Here is a 20,054-nt window from a genome sequence, read left to right on the forward strand (position 1 = left end):
TTCCATCGTCGTAACGCTTCATTAACTTTTTATCAAAGAATCCTTCGTGTAACGAATTCGTAAATAATCGGAATTTGCTTTGAAAAGAAATGAAGAAAAATAGAAATTTTGTATAATATTGCCATCGCTATGTTAATCGAGGTAAACAAGGTTATTAAAGCGAATACGGAATTCCTATGCGAAATATATTTACCGTTAACGCGAAACGCAGAGGAATAAGAAGAAGATGCGATTGTTTTTCTTTCTCCTTGATCGCAAGAATCTCGAGTCTCTTTAACTCGTCGTACGTGTTACGTGATCGACCTGATGTTTAACACGAGCCGAGAAAGAGCGGGCACGTGTCGAGTCGACGGAATTTTATGTACAATTCCGCTACGAGGATATTGTCTTTATATAGCGCGTAGCCTTCGGCGTAAAATGATTCTTAGTACGCATTTTAGATTTATAAACTGGAAAAACAAAGAAAGAAAGAAGAAAAAAGACGACCAACAGGGAAACTCGCTTGACTACGAGAAATTATTACCTAAACAGGTAATTTATTTACTCAGACATTCTGATGCTAATATACTTTTATCTTGTTTTCGATTTTACCTTACGAAACAGATAAATGTTCCTAGAAATTTGCACTTTTAAGAAGAACAAACAAAATCTTAGCAGCGCGGCATATGCGATGTAAGAAGGTACATCGTTCTACTTGCACTTGCCTACGAGGCAACGATATTTTGTTTATTGTAGCCTAGCAAGGCTCGTACCTCAGCTGGTACTACGTATTGAGTCATTCCAGACACACAGCTTTAATTATGTGTGCATAGTAATTAGCTAGTGCAACCGTTTGTGTATTCAACTATTCGCTATGGCGTAAGCTTAATTTGGAACGTCAGCCGTCACGCTTTGCAATCGTTTGAAAAATACCGTTTACGTCTTAACAAAGGCATTATTGCATAACAAATTCCTCTTACACAATGCCTTGTATCAAGTAAATAATATGAATGAATCGACAAGTTACGAGTTGTAGGGATTTTCTCTGTTTATAATCGAAAGCTTCAATTTTGAGCATAGAAATCTTCATATCTCTGATTAGAGTACCGAGCTTTTTGGAATTTTTTAATTCCTTTGTTTTTAGCTGCTTCTTAGAAACGTTTTGTTTCGTCATCAGGCCTTTTACCGCAATGCAAGAAAATTGATCAACACCGATAACTTGTAAAATTTCACTATGAATATCGGTTGAATTATATGCAAGAAAGTTAATCGTTTGGTACCGTTCAAAGTTTCCACGTAATTAATTATTCTTACCGTATTGGTACATAACACAGTTGCATTTGCGATGTAAAAGGAAAACAGGAGCTAGCACGTTTTTATTCGGTCTCACCGCATTGTAATCGTTTCCTCGTCGATGACTGGTAAACGAGCTGTGACGGAAACCATTAGACGTTTGCCCGCTGAAAATCACGATTTCTTGCATCTATGTTGTGTGTGTATAACGTGATTTAATTTGCGCGCAGTTATTCTACAAATTATCAAGTATCAAGCAAGTAATCGTCTTGTCGGACAATTTTTCAATTAAAAAACTTCGTACGACATTGAAGCGTACAATGGTGAATGAGATCGAAGAGAATGCTCTATGAATAACTTCGAAGAGAATATTTGCTGAATAGTCCATCTATTAATATCATCTAGCTGTTTCGGTACGTACAACGTTTCCCTCTGATAATGGGCCATAGTTTGGAAGAAATTCCAAAATTAACCGATTTTATCGGCTATTTCTATGGATGAATTATGGTGGAATTTTTTGAAGGAAATTCCGTAGAAATAGTTATATCTTTAAAAGCTGTGTAACAAAAGCTGATCAACATCTGTATAGTATAACTTGTAATAGCCTGTGTAATATAACTTTACCGAAAAAGTAGGAACCACGGTTAACTTCAAATATCCTAACACGTTTTGAAAAATGAGAAATACCGGACGAAACGTTTCAATTAAGTTTTATTACGTTCTATTAAAGTAGCAACAAATCTTGTTATCCGTTTCAGATATTCGCCGTCTATGTATGTATTACTTATTCATCGGCAATCTGACCGATCCTATACCCAGCGATCGACTCTGTGTTAATTCGTTCGAAAGCTACGTTTTGCCCTACATTAGCGAGGATGATTCTCTTTAGACCTTATTGTTGATCGTTGCGATTCAATGCTCTTTGAACGCGACGAATCGCAAATATCTGAGAACCTTTAAGCTGTTCGTCAATATTTATGTCGATGGGAAAACGGGGGTATCGTTAAGGCTGTCGTAGCGTTCGGTCAGCTGCACGGTGAACCGGTGTCAGCTGCAACTTTTACGCGGTACGACATTGCTGGTGTTATCAATAATGCGCGGATACTCGTGCCTTTTCCGTCGACTCTATTTACAGCAAGAAATCTATAACGGGGCAGAGGACGTGGACGTGTCGGGTTATTGACTGAAACGTTCGCTCCGTGGTTCGAAACGTTACGTAAAGTGTGCGCCTACAGTTGCGGCCGAGCTGGATGGACGACGATCATTTCCGCCTAGAGAAATTCCGCGAGTAACGCGCCGATCGATGAACACGTGCTCGACATCTGGTAACTCGTCCGCATCGCGGAACTTCGTTCCATTTACCCATTGATTCTTCAAACTCGTTCGGATTAATCGACTCGTTCGAATTCGAGCTACTCGAAGCAAATAACGACTCGACTAATGAGAACGAGAATAGAAACTTCAATGGATATTTCAAGGCAAGTAAATTACAGGTTCGTATACATTTGTCAAAATGTTTCAATTTACTGGAACCTTGAAGTTGCTTGCGATTTATCACACATGTACGTTCTTGCCTGTCATATATATCTATCGTATACATTTTTTTAAATTAAAATTTCTAACATACGCCGAAACGTCTACTTCTTGTACACTACGAAGCGCATAATTCTGACACGAGACTTCCCAGAGTTTGTTTCTTATTATTTAGTAAAATATCTGACAAACGATCTCCGCGAATCGTGAAAATTATAAATTTCTTATAATTCCAACGATCCCTAGAAGTCATAAAGTACTGTCCGGTAATAAATCACAAACTCGTGGTTCGAAGAAGAATTCGCGTCGATGTTTGCGCGTCGAGTAATCGTAATTGGGAAAATCAGCTTTATGACCATGTGTTTTGTTAGCTTGCACGGCCGTGGCGATCCGTGTTTTTCAACATTTTACAACGATCCATTTCTGGCTGGATCTCGAGCAGCATTTTTCGAGAGTTTTACGAACCTTCCACGTTTCTACTAAAACTCGCACGAATGTGAAAGCGACGAGAGTTATTCGAACACGACATCCTTTCTGCTGTCGCTGTGCCATTGTTCACGGAACTGTCGCGGGAAATTTCTTTTCGTCGGAGCACCATGCGTCACGGTGCAATCGCGACAGGAATTCACGATCTTTACGTGACTGCCGTTACGAAATTCCAAGGATCGAATTTTGAAATCGTTTCGCCTTATATCTCGCCCATTAGGCACCGAGCGTTCAAACAACCCGTAAAAGTTGTGTAAACGCAATATTATCGACGCGATATTATTAGCAATAGACGAGGAACAAGGAATGCGAACTAGACTCTGGTATAAATGGATGCTATGTTTTGTTTGCAGTCTGGATGCTAGATCTTGCAAGGACGAAATATACAGGATGGGAATAGGCGCTGGTTATTGCGAAGGAAACTTGAACTTTGCTACAGCCTCCGAGGATGACGAGGTTTATACCAAGAAGAAGGTTTCTAGGGTGAGTCGTTTTCTCTTCTCTTTGCATTATTCACCGTGTCACCTTTGTTTCCTTCCTAAGATTCGGAAGAAACTGAAAGAAAGAGACTATATGCCAGCTAGCAGTTTAGCACTGTAGTAACCGCGATACGTATCAATGTTCGCAAGTTCGTACACGGTACGGGGACCGGAAAGGCCGCGGTAAGATCCGTCGCTCGAGGAACCGGTATTTAGGCCAACATAGAGAAAGGTTTTCCGTGTTTTCGAATCGACTGGTGATGCAACAGCTGGTTGCCGCCGATGACGGTCACGTTTCTCGAAAACGAGGGTTGCGACATCGCGTCTGGGCGAAATTGGTTTCAGCATGGCGTTGTATACCTTGGCCAAACTTATAAAAGCCTTTCCTATTTATTATAAAGTCAGTATCGAGTTTCGACTTTCGATAAATTTTGGTTCGCGCGTTTCCTTCGATTCGTCGTCGATTATTCATTGAAACTCTGGTTCAGGTTACGATTCTGTTATATTAACGAGCGATACGTGCCAGAAAACGTGGCCCCTCGAGGCGCATATCGCGTCTCGAGGAATGCACCTGTTAAAGTCGTTGACGAATTATTCGGATCGCTGGCATCGCCACGTTGTTTGGCAGTATAGCTTGATTTTACGAGGTTGGCCAGGTGTGGCGGATTCTCCACTCGGCAGTTTCCATTACATAGGTTCGCCACACGATATAGGTACACGGCTCTTTCATGAATATTTTATATGGGCGAGTAACCATCACGCTAGAATTATGACATTGATATTGCTGGCTTTTTTAAATCGATCGAACTTACGCGAGACAAAGTAAAATTAATATTTATGCGTTTCAGAATACGTTAACGGTTTGCTCTTTTCACAATTCATATGTTTTATGTATAATCTTTTGAAACGTATCGCCGAGAAAAATGTATTTTTGGAATTTAAGGAAGCTGGTAATTGGACGTAAGAAACATGTTATTCGATTCTATGTGCGAGTAACGCGAGAATAAAAAAGCGTCGAACGTTACGTATCTTTCTACCTTTTACCTCTCTTTTTACTTTTCTTTACGAGCGTTACGAAGCTTCGATGTACGTAAATTCTATTTCCGCATGATATATCGTATCTATATATCGTAGCAATAAGCACAAATAGACGCGAAACGAATTGATTCCAGGAAAACAGCTTGTCGCTGGTTTAAGTACGATCGCTAAACAGGTATTAGCTCGAAGAAGCTTCGGTCACGCGCGTTCCAATTTACGTAGAAAGACAAAAGTACTGCTTAACCGATTACGTGATATATATCGGGGAATATAAGACCTTAGGTAGTGGCGCGGCATTTTATCTCGATAAAAATGGCCCGATAAAACGTGACGATGATCGAAGATTCGCAAGAAGGGAGGTCGGCTTGTTCTGAATTAATATTTACACGCAACGGGCATGCGACACGCTCGTGAAACGATATCCTGTTCATTCTGTAATTGCATCGGATCACGTGCAACGAGCACGTTCGAATCTCTGGCGTCGTGTCTGGCGTGAAACGTGGGGAATGCCAGTTTTGGCAGAGGCTGGCTCGACGATCGAAGCAACGTGGCGCGGATATTAGTCGCGTTGGATCGCGTCGCGTCGCGTCGTGTCGCGTCGTATCGCGTTGCGTCGAGACATCCAGCATCGTTCAAGGCAACTTGCTCAATTGCTTTTGCGTGCGTCCGCTGCACTTGCGTCGTTGCAGATTCACGCACGGGTAATTCTAATTCACGTGGCTTCGAAGGAACCGATCACGTTCTCTCGTTCTCGTTCTCGTTCTCGTTCTCGTCGATGTCTGTCGGCGACGATCGATTCAGCTGTGGTTTGAACCGAGGGTTGGGTCGAACAAAGGGAATCGTAAAGTAAAAATTAACGTACCACGATGGCAATCGAACGACGGAGCCTTCAAAACGCTTGGTTGAATCGTAATAATGACGTTTTTCGTTACGTTTCTTAAAAGTCTTAAGAATGATACATCACGCACAGTGTGTTCGATGCTCGCATTGAAAGGAACGTGCCATCTCTCGATCGGTCGTGCCACTTTTACATAAGTCCACAGTTCACGATACGCGTTCCGACCAGACGTGCACGAACAACAACGTTGTATAGCCATTAATGAAAGCGCTTTAATCGTTTGCGAAAGTCGACGCAATCTTACTGTTGATTACAACTAGGACTGATAATTATCAGGGGTCCCGTTTATTTTCGTAAAGTTCCCCATGGTGATGCCATCCGTGGCGTAACAATCATCCCGATTACGTTTATCGTAGTAAACGTTTCGTTTTAAGCGGAACATGCCAATCGAGGCACGAACGTCGTGAATCAAAGGGCTCGTGATAAACAACCTCTGTTGAGTTTTACGACTCTTTGCATAAATTAACGCACGAAGACAGCGAGGCAAGCGTGCATGAGTTGCATCTGCCATTTTATAAATGTTTCATAAATTTGATTTCGGTTTAAAACTCTGTCGAAACTCTCAAACTCGCACTCGAAAGTGGGACACTGAATGCGTTCATAATGATTCGTGTATACACACACACACACACACACACATAAGTATATATGAGAATCAGTACGAAATATATTCCAAAAAGTTGGAGGTATTTATAGAATGTGTTATTTTTAGAACGTGCGTGAAATTGGAGGATAAATTTCTGTGCTTCGGTACTGGTTTTGCAATTTCTATGCTTCCTAGATCCATTATCGGTTCTCGTTCAGGAAGTGACCGTTGAGCGTGACGAAGCATCTCCTCGCGATCACGTAAACCAAACGGCCGATCACGCGGATTCACGATGCAAACGAATGCCTTCTCTCGGCGATTATAGCGAGCGTGTAACTGGGAATTCACGGCGAAAGAAATGCGGCTTTCGGTGTTCACGCGCGTACAGCTAATCGATACAAAAGATGGGAATTTCAAGTGGCCTGCTTTCATCGCTAGGTCGCTTTATGGTAATTCGCGGATTACATTAGAATTTCAAGAACGCCCGAGGGATTCAGTGACCCCCTAATTTTCATGCGCAACAACTTTCCAATTCCTCGTCATGTCCGAACGTCCGTACGATCGCTTCTCCAGACACACGTCATCTTTTCTTTTTTTTTTTCTTTTTTTTTTTCAAACAAATCGAAATTACGAAAGAAATTGACGTCGAGACGCGACGAAAGCATCTTCCCCGGGAAATTCGCACAGTAAAGTTCGTATTTTATCTTACTGTAGCGACGACGAGTGACCGCGACGAAGTCCATCGCGCTTTCTTTTTTCTCTTCGCTCGATGCAAAGTCAATTTAGCGACGAGATGATTCTAAGCGGTTGACCGAAAAAGCGTCCTTATCGGCTTCGCGATACGTTTATTACGAACTTTGATTTGGACTAAGTTTCCGTTAAAATCGGACGGCCAGTTGCGAAAGTGTCGATCGGATTGGTAACATAAGCTCACGCTTATTTTCGTGAAGACACGAGGACTTAAAAATAATTTATTTCGCGACCCGCTCGAAACGACGACGTCTCGCCTATCCTTGACTCGATTCTATGGATCGGCGCAGAGTCGAGAGTCTCTCTCTCTCTCTCTCTCTTTATATCTTCGAAATCGTCGCGACTGCCAATTCAGGTTGTCAAATCGAAGCTAAGGTGAAAATCTCCGGCTCTTTATCTTCTGTTACGCAATCACCTTCGTTTTCGTGTCGTTATATAATCTCGATCGATTTCGAGAGGATCGGTGGTTGAAAACATCGCACGCCTGCGAAGTCAAGCATTCTCTGTTTTTTTTTTTTTAGTAAAGATCCTGTAATCTCGAAAATTTGTTCTCGTACTTTAGTCTTATGTCGTGATAATACCTGTTTCGATGAGAGCTTACGGCCGAGATTACGGAGAAATCGTAGAGCGAAGCGAAGATACGACATTTGAAAAATGGTAATTCGTTTCAACTGATTTCAGAATAATCGATCTGCGTATAAAACAAAATTTATTATGCGTCCGTTGGAGAAATTTTGTTTCGTTCGTTAGAACATGCTGAGCGAATATCGATGCTCGTAATTTTGTTAATCGATGCTTCTCGCCAAACGTTATGGTAATTTTGATAAGCGTTCAGTTTAAACAAATATTCGGAAGTTTTTTAAAATTAGAAAATTAACCGATCGATAAAGATGCAAAAATATATAAAGCTCGAGTTATTAAAACTATTCTCTGAAGGGTATTTTTAAAGAAGCGACGATGCGAGTGACGATGGGGTGCAAAAAGGGAACTGCCGTTTGGCTCGAATTTATCGATAAGTTGAATTTATCAACGTTACCTACCCGATTCTCCGCGAGAACGGTATACGAAAATATTCGATATTTTATGTTTCTTTCCTCTTGAATTTCTTACGACGCTATCAGTGATACCTTGTGACCTGTTTTTGACATGTTTCGTACTCGGATTAAGTCGCTGCTTGATTAACATCTTGATTAAACCAGGTTGTCAGATAAACTCTCTTGTAATAAACACGACGATTGCTCTACGTTACAGACATCAAGGTATTCAGAAACTTTGGCTCGAAAAATTCAATCGACATTTTTTTTAATCCGTTTCCATCGTACTCCAGTTATTTTAAAATTACCATGCGTACTTTTCCATTGCTTGTTACCGATCGAATATTATGTTACTACATTGCGAATCGAATAATCCTAAGAGTTTGTTTTTGCCTATTATACGTTTTTGCGTATATCAATCGTTGCATACATATCGAATCACCGGGAGAACGATACGGATGATAAGGTAAAAAATAGGCAGGGTGTTTCTTAATCCCCTACTCCAGTAAATGGTAATTTTCCATAATAGTTTTCTATACAATAATTTCCCACGTGCTCGATTCCCGTCGCTCGAACGAACACGTTATATAAGGAAATCGACATTTACGACTTTCACAGATTTTTATTCACATCTTAATTACTGTCGTACAAACGTTTAATTGTGATTAATACGTATAATTATTTAAATAAATCTGCTGCTACGATAATTTTATCGTATTTAATAATCTTATTGCAATTATCCAGAATTTAATACAATTGATAAAGTAAGAATACCTATTCGCTTTTAATTTTCTTCTTTTTCTTTCTTTCTTTTTTTCTCTTTTTAGCTGTGTCATTCCTCTAGCAAACGATGCTTAAATATAAATAATTAGATAGATATAGTCTTACATTAGATATAGATACAAATGATTTATTTCTTAATGAATTAACACTCGATGGAATTGATTATCTTATCCGTTTCGTTATTTAGGATTAAATACGATGGAATCGAGAATCGAATCGTAACCTTCGGAATGGTTTGGTGAATGCAAGGTTGTTCGATGAATTTCCCAGAAGTATGGTTTATACACGGTCGTTTTTTCTTCTGAGCGATGCACGACGTGTCCGCGGATGTGCTCGATGGCACGAACGTGATTTTCACACCACCGTAACGTTTCACGCGGGGAAATACCTGACCGGATTCTCGGTCATGGCTTCGGCAGTGAGTCAGGGTCTCGATACAGCTTCTACGTCATCGGGTGTTACCACGGGCCAATGACGATCCCCAAGCGCGTACTCTGCTCGCGATTAAACCGTCTAAGATTAGGCGATGCTTCTTTGGGTTTGCTTTTTATAGTGTTCACTCGTCGAGCAAGAAGAATATTTCAAACATACTGTTCACACGCTACAAGATAAATATTTGCTGCGAGTACACGTACCCTTTTTTCCTTTCGCGTTTTTTTTTTTTTTTTTTTTCATTTTTTCATCGACACCTATTTTTTGGATAACCAAGAAAGAACTCGAAGTTTGCCATAAGTTTTTACGTCGTCTGGGGTATTGGCATTCCTTCGCTCGTATGGGATCAACAATACGTACAATAAAATCAACGTTTGCTCACTAATTCAATTTTCATACTTTCGAAACGATCGACGTTTTATCGTCTATTTAAAGTGTAAACGATCGGAAAGTGAAATAATTTTCTGTGTATGTGACGAACCTTGGCCACGCGAATGCACGCGAAAGAAGCGAAATACACGTTTCACGTAAATTATTATTATTATTATTAAGTTACGCTGTCCTTAATCGCTTTCTTCCTAAATTTCATGACTTTCATCTTGTTTTCCTTTTTTTCTTTTTTTCAATCAAATTGATATTATTCAAATATCGTGGGTATTGAAACTTGCCCAACGCGCAATATCAACAACGTATTTGTTCTTGGAATAACAGTTTATGGCGGAGCAACAACGATTAACCTATTTAATTAAAAGCTATTTAACTGACGTAGTTATCAGATATATGTACTTACGCTTTTCTTTACTCAACCACATTTTCTTACCTAACCGTTCCTGTTCTATGTCTTTCACGCGAATAACAACCAGTAGCGGTCTCTCGGTAGATGTTACCCGTTTCCTTGTCTGTTTTGCACGTGACAATCGAGATAATGCGAGTCACGCGCCTCCGCAAGTTTTCTGAAACTTCGTAGAGCGGCGTAGAGTAAGTACGTTTATCGCGTTTCGAAGAAAACCTGTTCGTAACGTCGCATGGAAAAGTCTTTAGCTTATCTCTTTATGCAGATCGTATTTTCATTCTCGCGCTCCGAAATGATTAGTTGTTTGCGAAACGGAGTAACACGGCCAGAAAATCGTTTTGACCCTCGTTGTACGCTCGAGGAAAAACGTTCACGAAGCGATGATTATCAGTAGCGACCCAAATAATAATATCACCGGCGTAGAAACGATGTGCGCGAACTTAATCGTGTTCCATAAGAGCAGCGACCTTTCTTATGTCGTTCAAGTTACAAACGTTGTGACACAAATTTTACAGAATTCGCGTGTCACCATTGAGAAGATTTCCAGAGTCACAAAGTAGCCTGCTTTCGCTCAACGCTCTAAGCTTAGAACGTACTTTTCTTTTAGCCTCGTTCAGTTTGGTAGCGAGATGAACTTGCATTAGAAAAATTGAATTTTACCATATTCGATATTTAACGATAACTCTTCCTTTCGAATTTCCATTTACCGGTTAAAAAATTCTCGCCTGTTCAAAAACCTTCATTTGTACGTTGCTCGCGATAGAAAATTTTCAAATTTACGTATCTCTAATTACTTGCTATGTAATAGAGGTTATTACCTCTTGCTTTTTAACCTTACATATTCTACCTTTATCGCTCTTTTCGTTTAGCGAAGTTTAGTTTTAACGTTTCGTCATTTTTAAAATCGCTCCTTACAGAGACAATATTTACTTCCTAATCTATTAGATGCAGTTATTTGACTTTAACGAGCATTTAAATTTACATTCGAAAAGTTTCCATAAGTTATGTTTAAAGTTGCTAACATCGAACATTGACTGCTATTATTTCTTAAAATAGAATGGTACGACCGAATAAAACGATCGTACAGACCGTGTTGCTCGACTGTTACGGATCACATAATGGTTATAGACTGAACTGGACTCGGTTATAAGCAAGATGCCTGTAAAACTAACCTTAGGTATCGTGTAATTTCATAGTTTCGCGCTAAACATAGCTGACTGAATTGAAAGGTCGCGAAATTGTATCGGAATAGAACGACAAACGAATTTCATAGCCGAGCTGAATACAATCTTCCTTCGATTCAACTTACATGCACAGACAGATAACTGTTATCTCTTCTCTTCGTTGCACCGTTGCACGTGTTGCACGTTGCGTGTCACTGATTCGTCTCGCACGTGATGCCATCTAGTCACCGATTAGTTAAATTCCCCATACCTCAACAGAATTGTCTATTTCGGCAACTGCTGACTTTCCTACTTACTGACAAACAACGATCATACGCTCTGTCCCTCTCCCGTTCCTTTGCACTTTTAATTCTTTGTCTCTTATAATCGTTGTCTTTGTCTTTTGTCTTTGCGATCGAAATACGAATTTCAAAGACAAAGAGGGGATACCTTTTTCGAGCGAAATAAACACTCTGCTAACAACTTTTGTATTCTTCAAATAGTGCGCCGGTTATGCGCATAATCGTTAAATAACTCATCGCAATATATTCATAATGGAAATGTAACTGTATAGAAGTACGGACTAGTGAATCATTCGACGATATCGCTTGTTTGCTTTAACCGTATGAAACGCGCGACCGACGTGAAATTGCCGATCTTGTTACGAAATGGCTGGTTGTTCCCTATGTTTTTCGCCTGTACTGCCCCCCTGCTATTCTTTATCGAGATACAAAAGGGGGAATTCGTATTTTCTTGTCACGTGTTTCGTTGGAGTTCGATTACGAACAAACGGAGCGTCACGAGGGCTTGACGTAGACGTAACGATTGCTACGAGCTTTCTGCGAATGAGACGCAAGTGCGTCGTTATGGGATATCGTCTTGGACTTCGCGCGGTGCCATTAAACGAAGTCGATAACGGAGCTTTCTCGATAACCGATCGGAGGTTAATCATACTCCAGTGGACCGGCGCGATGCAGATTCGATTCTGGAAAATAGTGCCTCTTGGTTTGGACTTTAGTACAACCTCTATCGCGTTTCTTCACCCGCGTAAAAATCTATCAATACCATGATTCTTTACTTCGCGAACGTGTTTCCGTTTATAGCTACTACATCGTTCGTATGGGATATAAAGAAGGCGCTATGATTCTTGCGAACGTTGCGTTTTTGCAGAATTTACAGCCGCATTGATTGATATTAATAAACGATTGGAGTACGTGATATTAGTCAGGATACTATCGCAATGTATGATTGGAATAGCAGCGTGTGTCGATCGAAGTCGAACCAACGACGAACGTTTCTTTTACTCCTGGGAAATCATAATAATTTATGTTCGTAACAAAAATAATACGTAGCCAGTTGCGTCAGGGTTACTAAAAACAGCACGTGTCCATTCACAAGGTGTTGTTCGTAATCAGTCTCGCACGTTTGTCCTCGTAAATGTATTTTTCGCAGTCAACGTGATCATTCGTCCACCGGAGACATTAGATATGCGATATTCTAGAATTAGACGACTTATGCGAAAAGGAATGCTTCATATGCATCGAGAGTGGCGAGAAAAATAACATTTCCGTGAGAAGCTATGTAATTGTTCGTGTTACTGGTACAGTCTTATCAGCAACGGAATCGGCGATTTAACCTTGATAAACATTCGGATCGCTTAAAAAAAATTTTTTTTTTTCAAATCATTTATATCCGTTTCTCTCTATCTTCGCTTAAATTTTTTTTTATTCAAACAGCATTATCATCCTCGCACGGAATTGTTCTTTTCTTCTTATCAAGGCCATTCATCTTTCCTACGTCAAGCTGTAAAGTCTTCGTAGGAAGGCACGTTTCCGGGTACAAGCGACGTGAAAAACACGTTTCGCAATAGTATATTAAAATCAACGGCCGTGCGTTCTAGCTTTCTGGTATCCGATTTGCTTATTCAAACGAGTTGGATAACAATATATTAATGTTCGAGCGTTCCGTTTTCATATCTAATACGATGTTACGGATGATAAAAACTATCGTTTACCGAGGTAGCTACTAAAAAAAGTTGTAAGACGAGAGGAGTTTTTTAAGACGTTTCCTTTATTTACCGACTAATTTACTAGTTATATTTCTGCTTATCGGTGAAGTTATCGTTATCGACTCGCTATGTCGCTTGGCTCGAATTGGGCAAAGCTTTCTTTTCCATAGTTACAGAAGCGCCCAGCGTGCGGCTATCTTGGCCGAAGCGTTTTGCCAATGTAAAGAACCACAACGTTTTTGCTGCATCGAATTACCGACCGATGTAACGGTGAACCGAACGATGCTCGATCGCGGCAAATTTTTCAGCTCGTCCAAACGATTATCGATCGACGGATAAAGCGCACCGTTGAACCAATGCTTTGTAGCGTGTCTTAAATACAAACATAGACGTGCCGCAAGATGCTTACAGCGTTCGTTTGTTATTACCAGTGGCGATGAAGCTGCTAGATCCGGTGATACCCGGTTATCGTTTAAAAAACACCAGGAGGTCAAGCGTTTCTCGATAAACTCTGGTCATAACACAGGCTTCGATGTCAGCCGCAAAGTTCTCCCTGATCCGGTTATATCCGGAATGCCGATAACTCGACCCCGTTAATGTGGTTCCCCAGTGATTTTTCGCGATCCGGCTCCTTTCCCGGATCGCCGCGCTGTTCTCGTCGCGTCTCGTCGAATCAGCAGAAACGTCGAAGTCGAGGGTCAACGAGCAATTCTCGATTACAGTTCGCTGTACCGAGTCTGTACATCGAACGCTATAGCGTTCGTCGGATAATGCCACGAGGACGAACTCCGTGGTATCGAGTTTCGAGTTCGTAGGATCTTCCGTTTTATTTATTATCTTTTTCCTCGTTAAGCGTATGATAATTCGCAGCGAGGTTTGTTCCGACGATTACGATGAAACCATCGATCTGGCAAATTCCCCGATACACACACTTTTCTCTTATAAATTCGCATTTCGATTTCGTCGAGGAACGTATAGATCCGTATTACGATTTCCTTCGTTTCGTCCAACTACACAGGCTTTCCTAAAATACCATTACGGCAACTGCGATCATAAACATTTGGCCAGGCTCCACGATCGCGATTCCGTGGCACCGATGTAAAATAATTTATTTTATCTTGCCACGTGCGTGATTAGTCGTGGCCGGTGCATGTATCTGGTTCAAGGCGGTAATCCGCGTGCTCGTCGGTTAGAAAGAAGGCGCTCTCCTCGCGGCTCGGTCGCCGCTTTTTTTCCCCCCGCGGTTGGCGTTAGCGGCAATTCAGTTCGAGCCGTGTGCATCGAATGCACTCGCGTGCGAACGAAGAAAATTGCCACGGAAGAGAATTCTCGGGGCTGGCTTCCTCGGTGAAACGTGTTTCCTCACGTGTTGGGCGTTATGCATCGCGCTTACAACACGTGATAGCGGCGGCGCGGCGTCATCGTCGAAGCGGCATCTCCCTCCTCGTTAAAGGAACGTAGGCGCCGCCGGCTGTGGATCGCAGTCGTGGTCGTACCATATCGAAGCACGCATAGTGTGTCGCTGCCTTCGCGACATCGTACGAGTCGTATCGTTTCGTCTCGTTTCGTCTCGCTTTATCGACGGTGTTTCTCTATTTTCGTCAGTTTATACGAGTCGTTGCTTTCCTTTGCGACAGTATGCGCAACTCTCTGTCGTTTCTTTATGGAATATATCGTTGATTATCGTGTACATAGATCGTGAAATAGAAGTTTTTTTTTTCTGCAGTGAATACCACCGAAGTAACGTTCGCCGAGATTCGAATCGAGTGACGTCTTTGAAAGGGGGCGATATAGAGGCGCGATTCGTGGAAACGTTCGAACGTGCCACTTACAGCAATATTCTTGGATGTAAGATACAATTTCGTCAGGCTTCTAATTAAATTGCTAAGAGGGGCCCTCTCGTATCGTGCCACCATTCCGCCAAGTTGTTCGCGCGTGTGAGTGCCTGTGATTGTACGATTACTTGAAAACGGAGCAGGACTGCGGCGTATTAGTTTTCACGCGTTCTTGCGTTCCGAACACGATGGTGACGCACAGTATGGACAATATTTTGAACATGCAATACTACACCGCGAATAGCCACGTCGATGCGGTAGCGCATTCACCACCGTTGAGGAAGAGACGCTGTATGAATAAAGAGGTGACATCTTATTTCACGATCGGCAATTTTCTTCTCTTTTGAGCCGCGCCACTTTGTCTCCTCGTTTCGCCGAGCATTTCGCGAACCGTCTTTTTCGCTTCTTTTCGACCTCGAAGCATCGCGAGGTTCAACGAATTCGAGAAACTTCGCTATTCGTTTTCGGAATTTACCGTATCTTAAAGTGCGCGGCGAAACGATGTTTGTTATCGAATAACAGCATCTACGTAGGAGGAGAATCGTGGCATCTGTGTCGAAAGCACAAAGTGACATCTAACATCGTCCGACTCGTCATCGTCTTTTCGCATCGCGTAAACTTTCGTCAAATGCAAACGTAACGTTCTGCTACACATCAGATACCACAATTATCTATCATAAATCGGAAAAATTGTTGGCAAGCTTCAGATAACGTAACAATATTACCAACCGCGTCATACATACTGCTCGATTATATACACATGCTCTCGGAATAGCGCAATGATGTGTCGTATTGTTGATTATCTTGTGGAAACGATCGTTTCGCTGTCATCTTCGTTATCTTACGAAAACGGTCGAAAGTTTTAATAACGTGTTATTTGTTCTCTCGTGTTGCAGCAAGATCCAATGTCTCATAGGATTATCGAAAAACGCAGGAGAGATCGTATGAATAATTGTTTGGCCGACTTGAGTAGGCTGATACCGGCCGAGTACTTGAAGAAAGGCCGAGGAAGAGTGGAGAAGACCGAAATCATTGAAATGGCTATACGTCACATGAAGCATCTTCAAGGTCTTCGACAAGGTACTGATCGGATCAATCGGAAAGAATATTTGGATGTAAATTAGGCTTTCCAAAAAAATGTTTGTAATTTTTTAACCACTCAGCCACGTTTGAACCTTTTCGTAAGATTTTTCTAAGAAAATAACGCTGCTTTTACTTTATTCCTTAATGCCAATTTCTTATTACTTTCACCTAATTTCCTAGAAGATAACAATTCTCTTACAAAAATGTCGAGTTAATATGAGATTTTATGTCCTCTGATTATCTTGTGATTATCTTTTTGATAATATAGCAGACGTATCTGGGTTTATTTCGTTAAACGGTTACTGAAAGTTTAGTAATCTCGCTCGAAGATAGCTGACGCTAACTTTGACTGTATCGATAATTTGTCGTATTTACAAGAACGTTATGAAATTTCAGAGTCGAAACACCCGGCCGTGACGTCGGTGCACACGCATCCCGAAGACAGTGTGGACAGTGTATCGCATTCAACTATCGCATCTACCGCGGCAGAGCACTACAGGCTGGGTTTCCAAGAGTGTCTGAGCGAAACCGTGCATTTCCTCGTGGAGGTGGAGGGCTTTTTTGCCAGAGACTCTTTATGTGTTCAACTGATCAATCATTTGCAGCAGCACTGCGAGAAGATCCTAGCTACCAGTGAGTAGAAGTTCTTACGAAATGAAATAACGAAGAGTAGCGTAAATTAGTACAGCGCAAAGTTCCTACAAATGGATGAAAAGAAAGGAGAAAACGGGAGATCAAATAAGAAACCGAAATTAATGGCGTGAGTTTTATACAGATTACAAGATTACAAAATTCACGATTGCAGGTGACAGGCTAGGTTTTCCTCATCCAGAGATGCCAACCGCGAACGGTATCGCGAATGGCTCTAGTTACGCGCACACCAGCATTCCGACGATGTGTCAGCCGAACGGTCATTCGGACCACGGCTCGAGCTCCGGTGCGAGTTCCTTCGGTGATCCGGAGCGTCCTCTGCGCCCAGCGATCATCCCACCGCCGACTATAGCGAGCGACGACAGCAATCATAGCAGCCATTCGCATAGTACACCGCCGAGTACCAACTGTAAGCCTTCCAACTACAAGTTCAAGAGCTCTATCAAGCAAAGGTTCTCAGCGGAGAGGATAAAATCCAGTCCCCCGCCGACCATCAGCATGGAAAAACCATCCGCGTCTCACGGAGTTCCGATCTTCGCCCTTCACGACGGTGGCGCCTTCTACGTTCCGTTAACCGTCGAAGCTTCTCTGTTGAGGCCTCATCTGAACTTCATGTCGGACACCGGTCCTGACACGGTGCTTCATCCGGTCACGATATCGGTAAACTTCAACCATTCGAGTCCGCCGGCGTGGTCACACCACCATAGTCCTACGCACCAGCAATAGACATAAAGGAAAGTCAGGAATCGTATCTGAATGTAACCCGATATCCTGTTTCGCTCGTTCCAACCGTCGATACACGTGTACGCGTATACGCGTGCCTTCGTACGTCTTGAATCCACGAATCCTAAATCCGCTCGTGCTAAAATTGGCGTTGTCGGTATGCCGAACACCGTGTCTCGCGGTGGACGAGGAGAACGGGCGACGACGCGGATCGATCGCGCTCGTTCAAGGACCCGATCGACCACCGTGGAATCATCGAACGATTCGTCCGGATGTTTCGAAGATCGTGTACGATCGGTTCTTGGAAAAGAAACGGTCACATCGTTGCACGGTGACGGCGATTTTATTTTCTTTCTGGTTCTTTAGCTTACGTTAACGTCAGAGGAACGCTGGTGTATAGCGTGTTTTAGCGTTTTACGAAGGAACGAGGTGTCGAGGATAGTTTTTTCTTTCTTTTGTATATTTACCGAGGCTGTGGGTTGTCTTAGCATTTACGAGATTTGAGAGAAAGAGCGATTATAGAGACGTCGTTGGTAGAGATCGAGCGTTAGGGCTTGAAGGCCCGGGGTTGCTTTAGCTTCGGTGTGTTTCTCCTTTCGTCGGTATCGTCACAGTCGAATCCCGTTCCTCTCACATTCTTTCCCTTCTCCCTTTCTATTACGTCGATCTTTGTTTCCTTGTATCTTCTTTTTACCCGTTTCACCCTTCCCTGTGCTTCATTTTCTCTTTGTTCTTCGGCTGGACAAGTGCGTCGGGCGATGAATAAAAGTCGCAACAGTATCGAACTCGTCGAATTACGTCATTCGAAGTGTAATTAGTATTAAATAAAGATTAATCGATGTGTCTATGTTGGCGAAGCAACTGAGCTACCACCGTATAAATACATATATGTACGTCGAACTCTTTCGTAGCACTGGGAAGCCTGGATTGCACGCAACATATTCGATCGGTCGACAAAGTTCTGTTTTCGAAACGTAAGCTAGCCGACAGAAGTGCCTACAATATTTTCAGTTAACAAATTCCATTTATGTGATCGTTCCGTATGTACGAAGATAGTGGTTTATTTCTTTTCTGCGGATAATTCTGTGTCACGTTCGATCGCAAGAGTGATCGATTCTGCTCGGCGCCCTGGCAAACGGGCCTCAGCAATTAAAGACTGACCAAGACCTGCATTACACTAAATTCTTGTAAGATCATTGCATTAAATATATATTTGTACATACCACGTTTAGTTGTAACGTTAACGAAGAATTTATGCGGAATAAATTATATTTACCATAGCCCTTTACCTCTTATCTCATCTTCCATGATTTTCCTATAAATGTACATGTATCTTAAACGTGTTTATCGTTACCCGTAACATGGCTGAAAATTGAAAATATCAGGGATCTTTTAATTTTACGTTTAATGCGATGTAAATGAAATTGGGGAATCTTGATCAATTCCAATTTATAATCTAATAGCTGTTTCGTTAAAAACAAAAGATGTTTCGCTCTATTAGCATTCGAATATTCGAAGAATTTATATACACAGGCCTACGTAATGTTTTCAATTTTTACGTCGAGAATTTTATTTGACGAAGAAATCCCCATGTCTGTGCAAAGATCGCTTCAGGAAGGAATAAGAATGAAACAATGCGGTTAAAATTTTTTTTTTTATTACATCAACATAATACTGGCTAAGGGTCAAAACAATTGAAGAACGCGTCTATTAGGGGTACCGAGATTAACACAGGCAACTCGGAAGTGAAACTTGCTGGCGAATTCGAGGAACGCCCGGTGTAACCGAGCTCCTCGATCGGCAGCGAGTTTCCTTCGAGCCGCGAAAGGGATGGGAGCACGGTCTAATGTTCCCTAACTAGAGATAAATACATTTCTTGTACAAGTAATAAAATTATTCGCAGCGAGGCAACCAAGTCTTCGAACAAATCAGCCTTTAACGAATCCTTCGAAAAGAAGATTAAAAAGTAAGGGATGGCGAGGCAGCAGCGGGTACACTCTTTATGTGTCCAACTCGAATCGCGTCAGGTTGCGTTTAGTGTTTCTCGTTTAGGTATATGGGAATCTGTATGCGTCTATTATATGGGTGCGTGTTACGTGTTCTACGCGTGTTTCTTTCGTAAACGCCAGGAAATCGTGAATAAAGAATGTGTTATCGAATTAATAATGTGGCGCGGAGTACTTAAGTGATTCGTCGTGACCGGCCGCTGCCTCGTGTTTAGTATCGCGCAATTAAGCTGTGATGATCATACGTCATCATCCCGTTCTGTTTCATCGGTTGTGTGTAATTGTTGTTGTTGTTGTTGTTGTTGTTGTTGTTACATTTAATTGAAAAACCTAACTACACATAGTTCAAGGGAACTGAATATTGTTCTGCTTTTTTTTTACGTTTTCTTTCTTTTTTTTTGTTCTTTTAGTTTTTTTTTTTTTTTTTTTTTTTTTTTTTTTTTTTTTTTTTTTTTTTTTTTTTTTTTTTTTTTTTTTTTTTTAGTTGTTTTGTTTTACCTG

The 20,054-nt window shown here is 41.6% G+C and overlaps 1 protein-coding gene across 10 annotated transcripts in view; it reads left to right on the top strand.

The window, feature by feature from the left end:
* LOC122573590 (transcription factor cwo) overlaps nucleotides 1-19,890 on the top strand; it is a 38,099-nt gene extending 18,209 nt beyond the window's left edge. For 4 of the 10 annotated variants that reach the window (XM_043740164.1, XM_043740172.1, XM_043740163.1 and 1 more), the window contains 4 exons: nucleotides 3,645-3,774; nucleotides 15,987-16,170; nucleotides 16,570-16,806; nucleotides 16,979-19,890. In XM_043740164.1, coding sequence (XP_043596099.1) covers nucleotides 3,645-3,774; nucleotides 15,987-16,170; nucleotides 16,570-16,806; nucleotides 16,979-17,550 — 1,123 coding nt within the window. In that variant the 3' untranslated portion in view covers nucleotides 17,551-19,890. Of the gene's footprint in view, nucleotides 1-2,721; nucleotides 2,766-3,644; nucleotides 3,775-5,366; nucleotides 5,510-14,603; nucleotides 15,396-15,986; nucleotides 16,171-16,569; nucleotides 16,807-16,978 lie in introns of those variants that run through there. The other 6 variants (XM_043740165.1, XM_043740166.1, XM_043740168.1 and 3 more) reach the window with 6 other exon arrangements.
* Nucleotides 19,891-20,054: the final 164 nt, after the last annotated feature.

The sequence above is a fragment of the Bombus pyrosoma genome, linkage group LG12 (assembly GCF_014825855.1).
Source record: "Bombus pyrosoma isolate SC7728 linkage group LG12, ASM1482585v1, whole genome shotgun sequence".
NCBI lineage: Eukaryota > Metazoa > Arthropoda > Insecta > Hymenoptera > Apidae > Bombus > Bombus pyrosoma.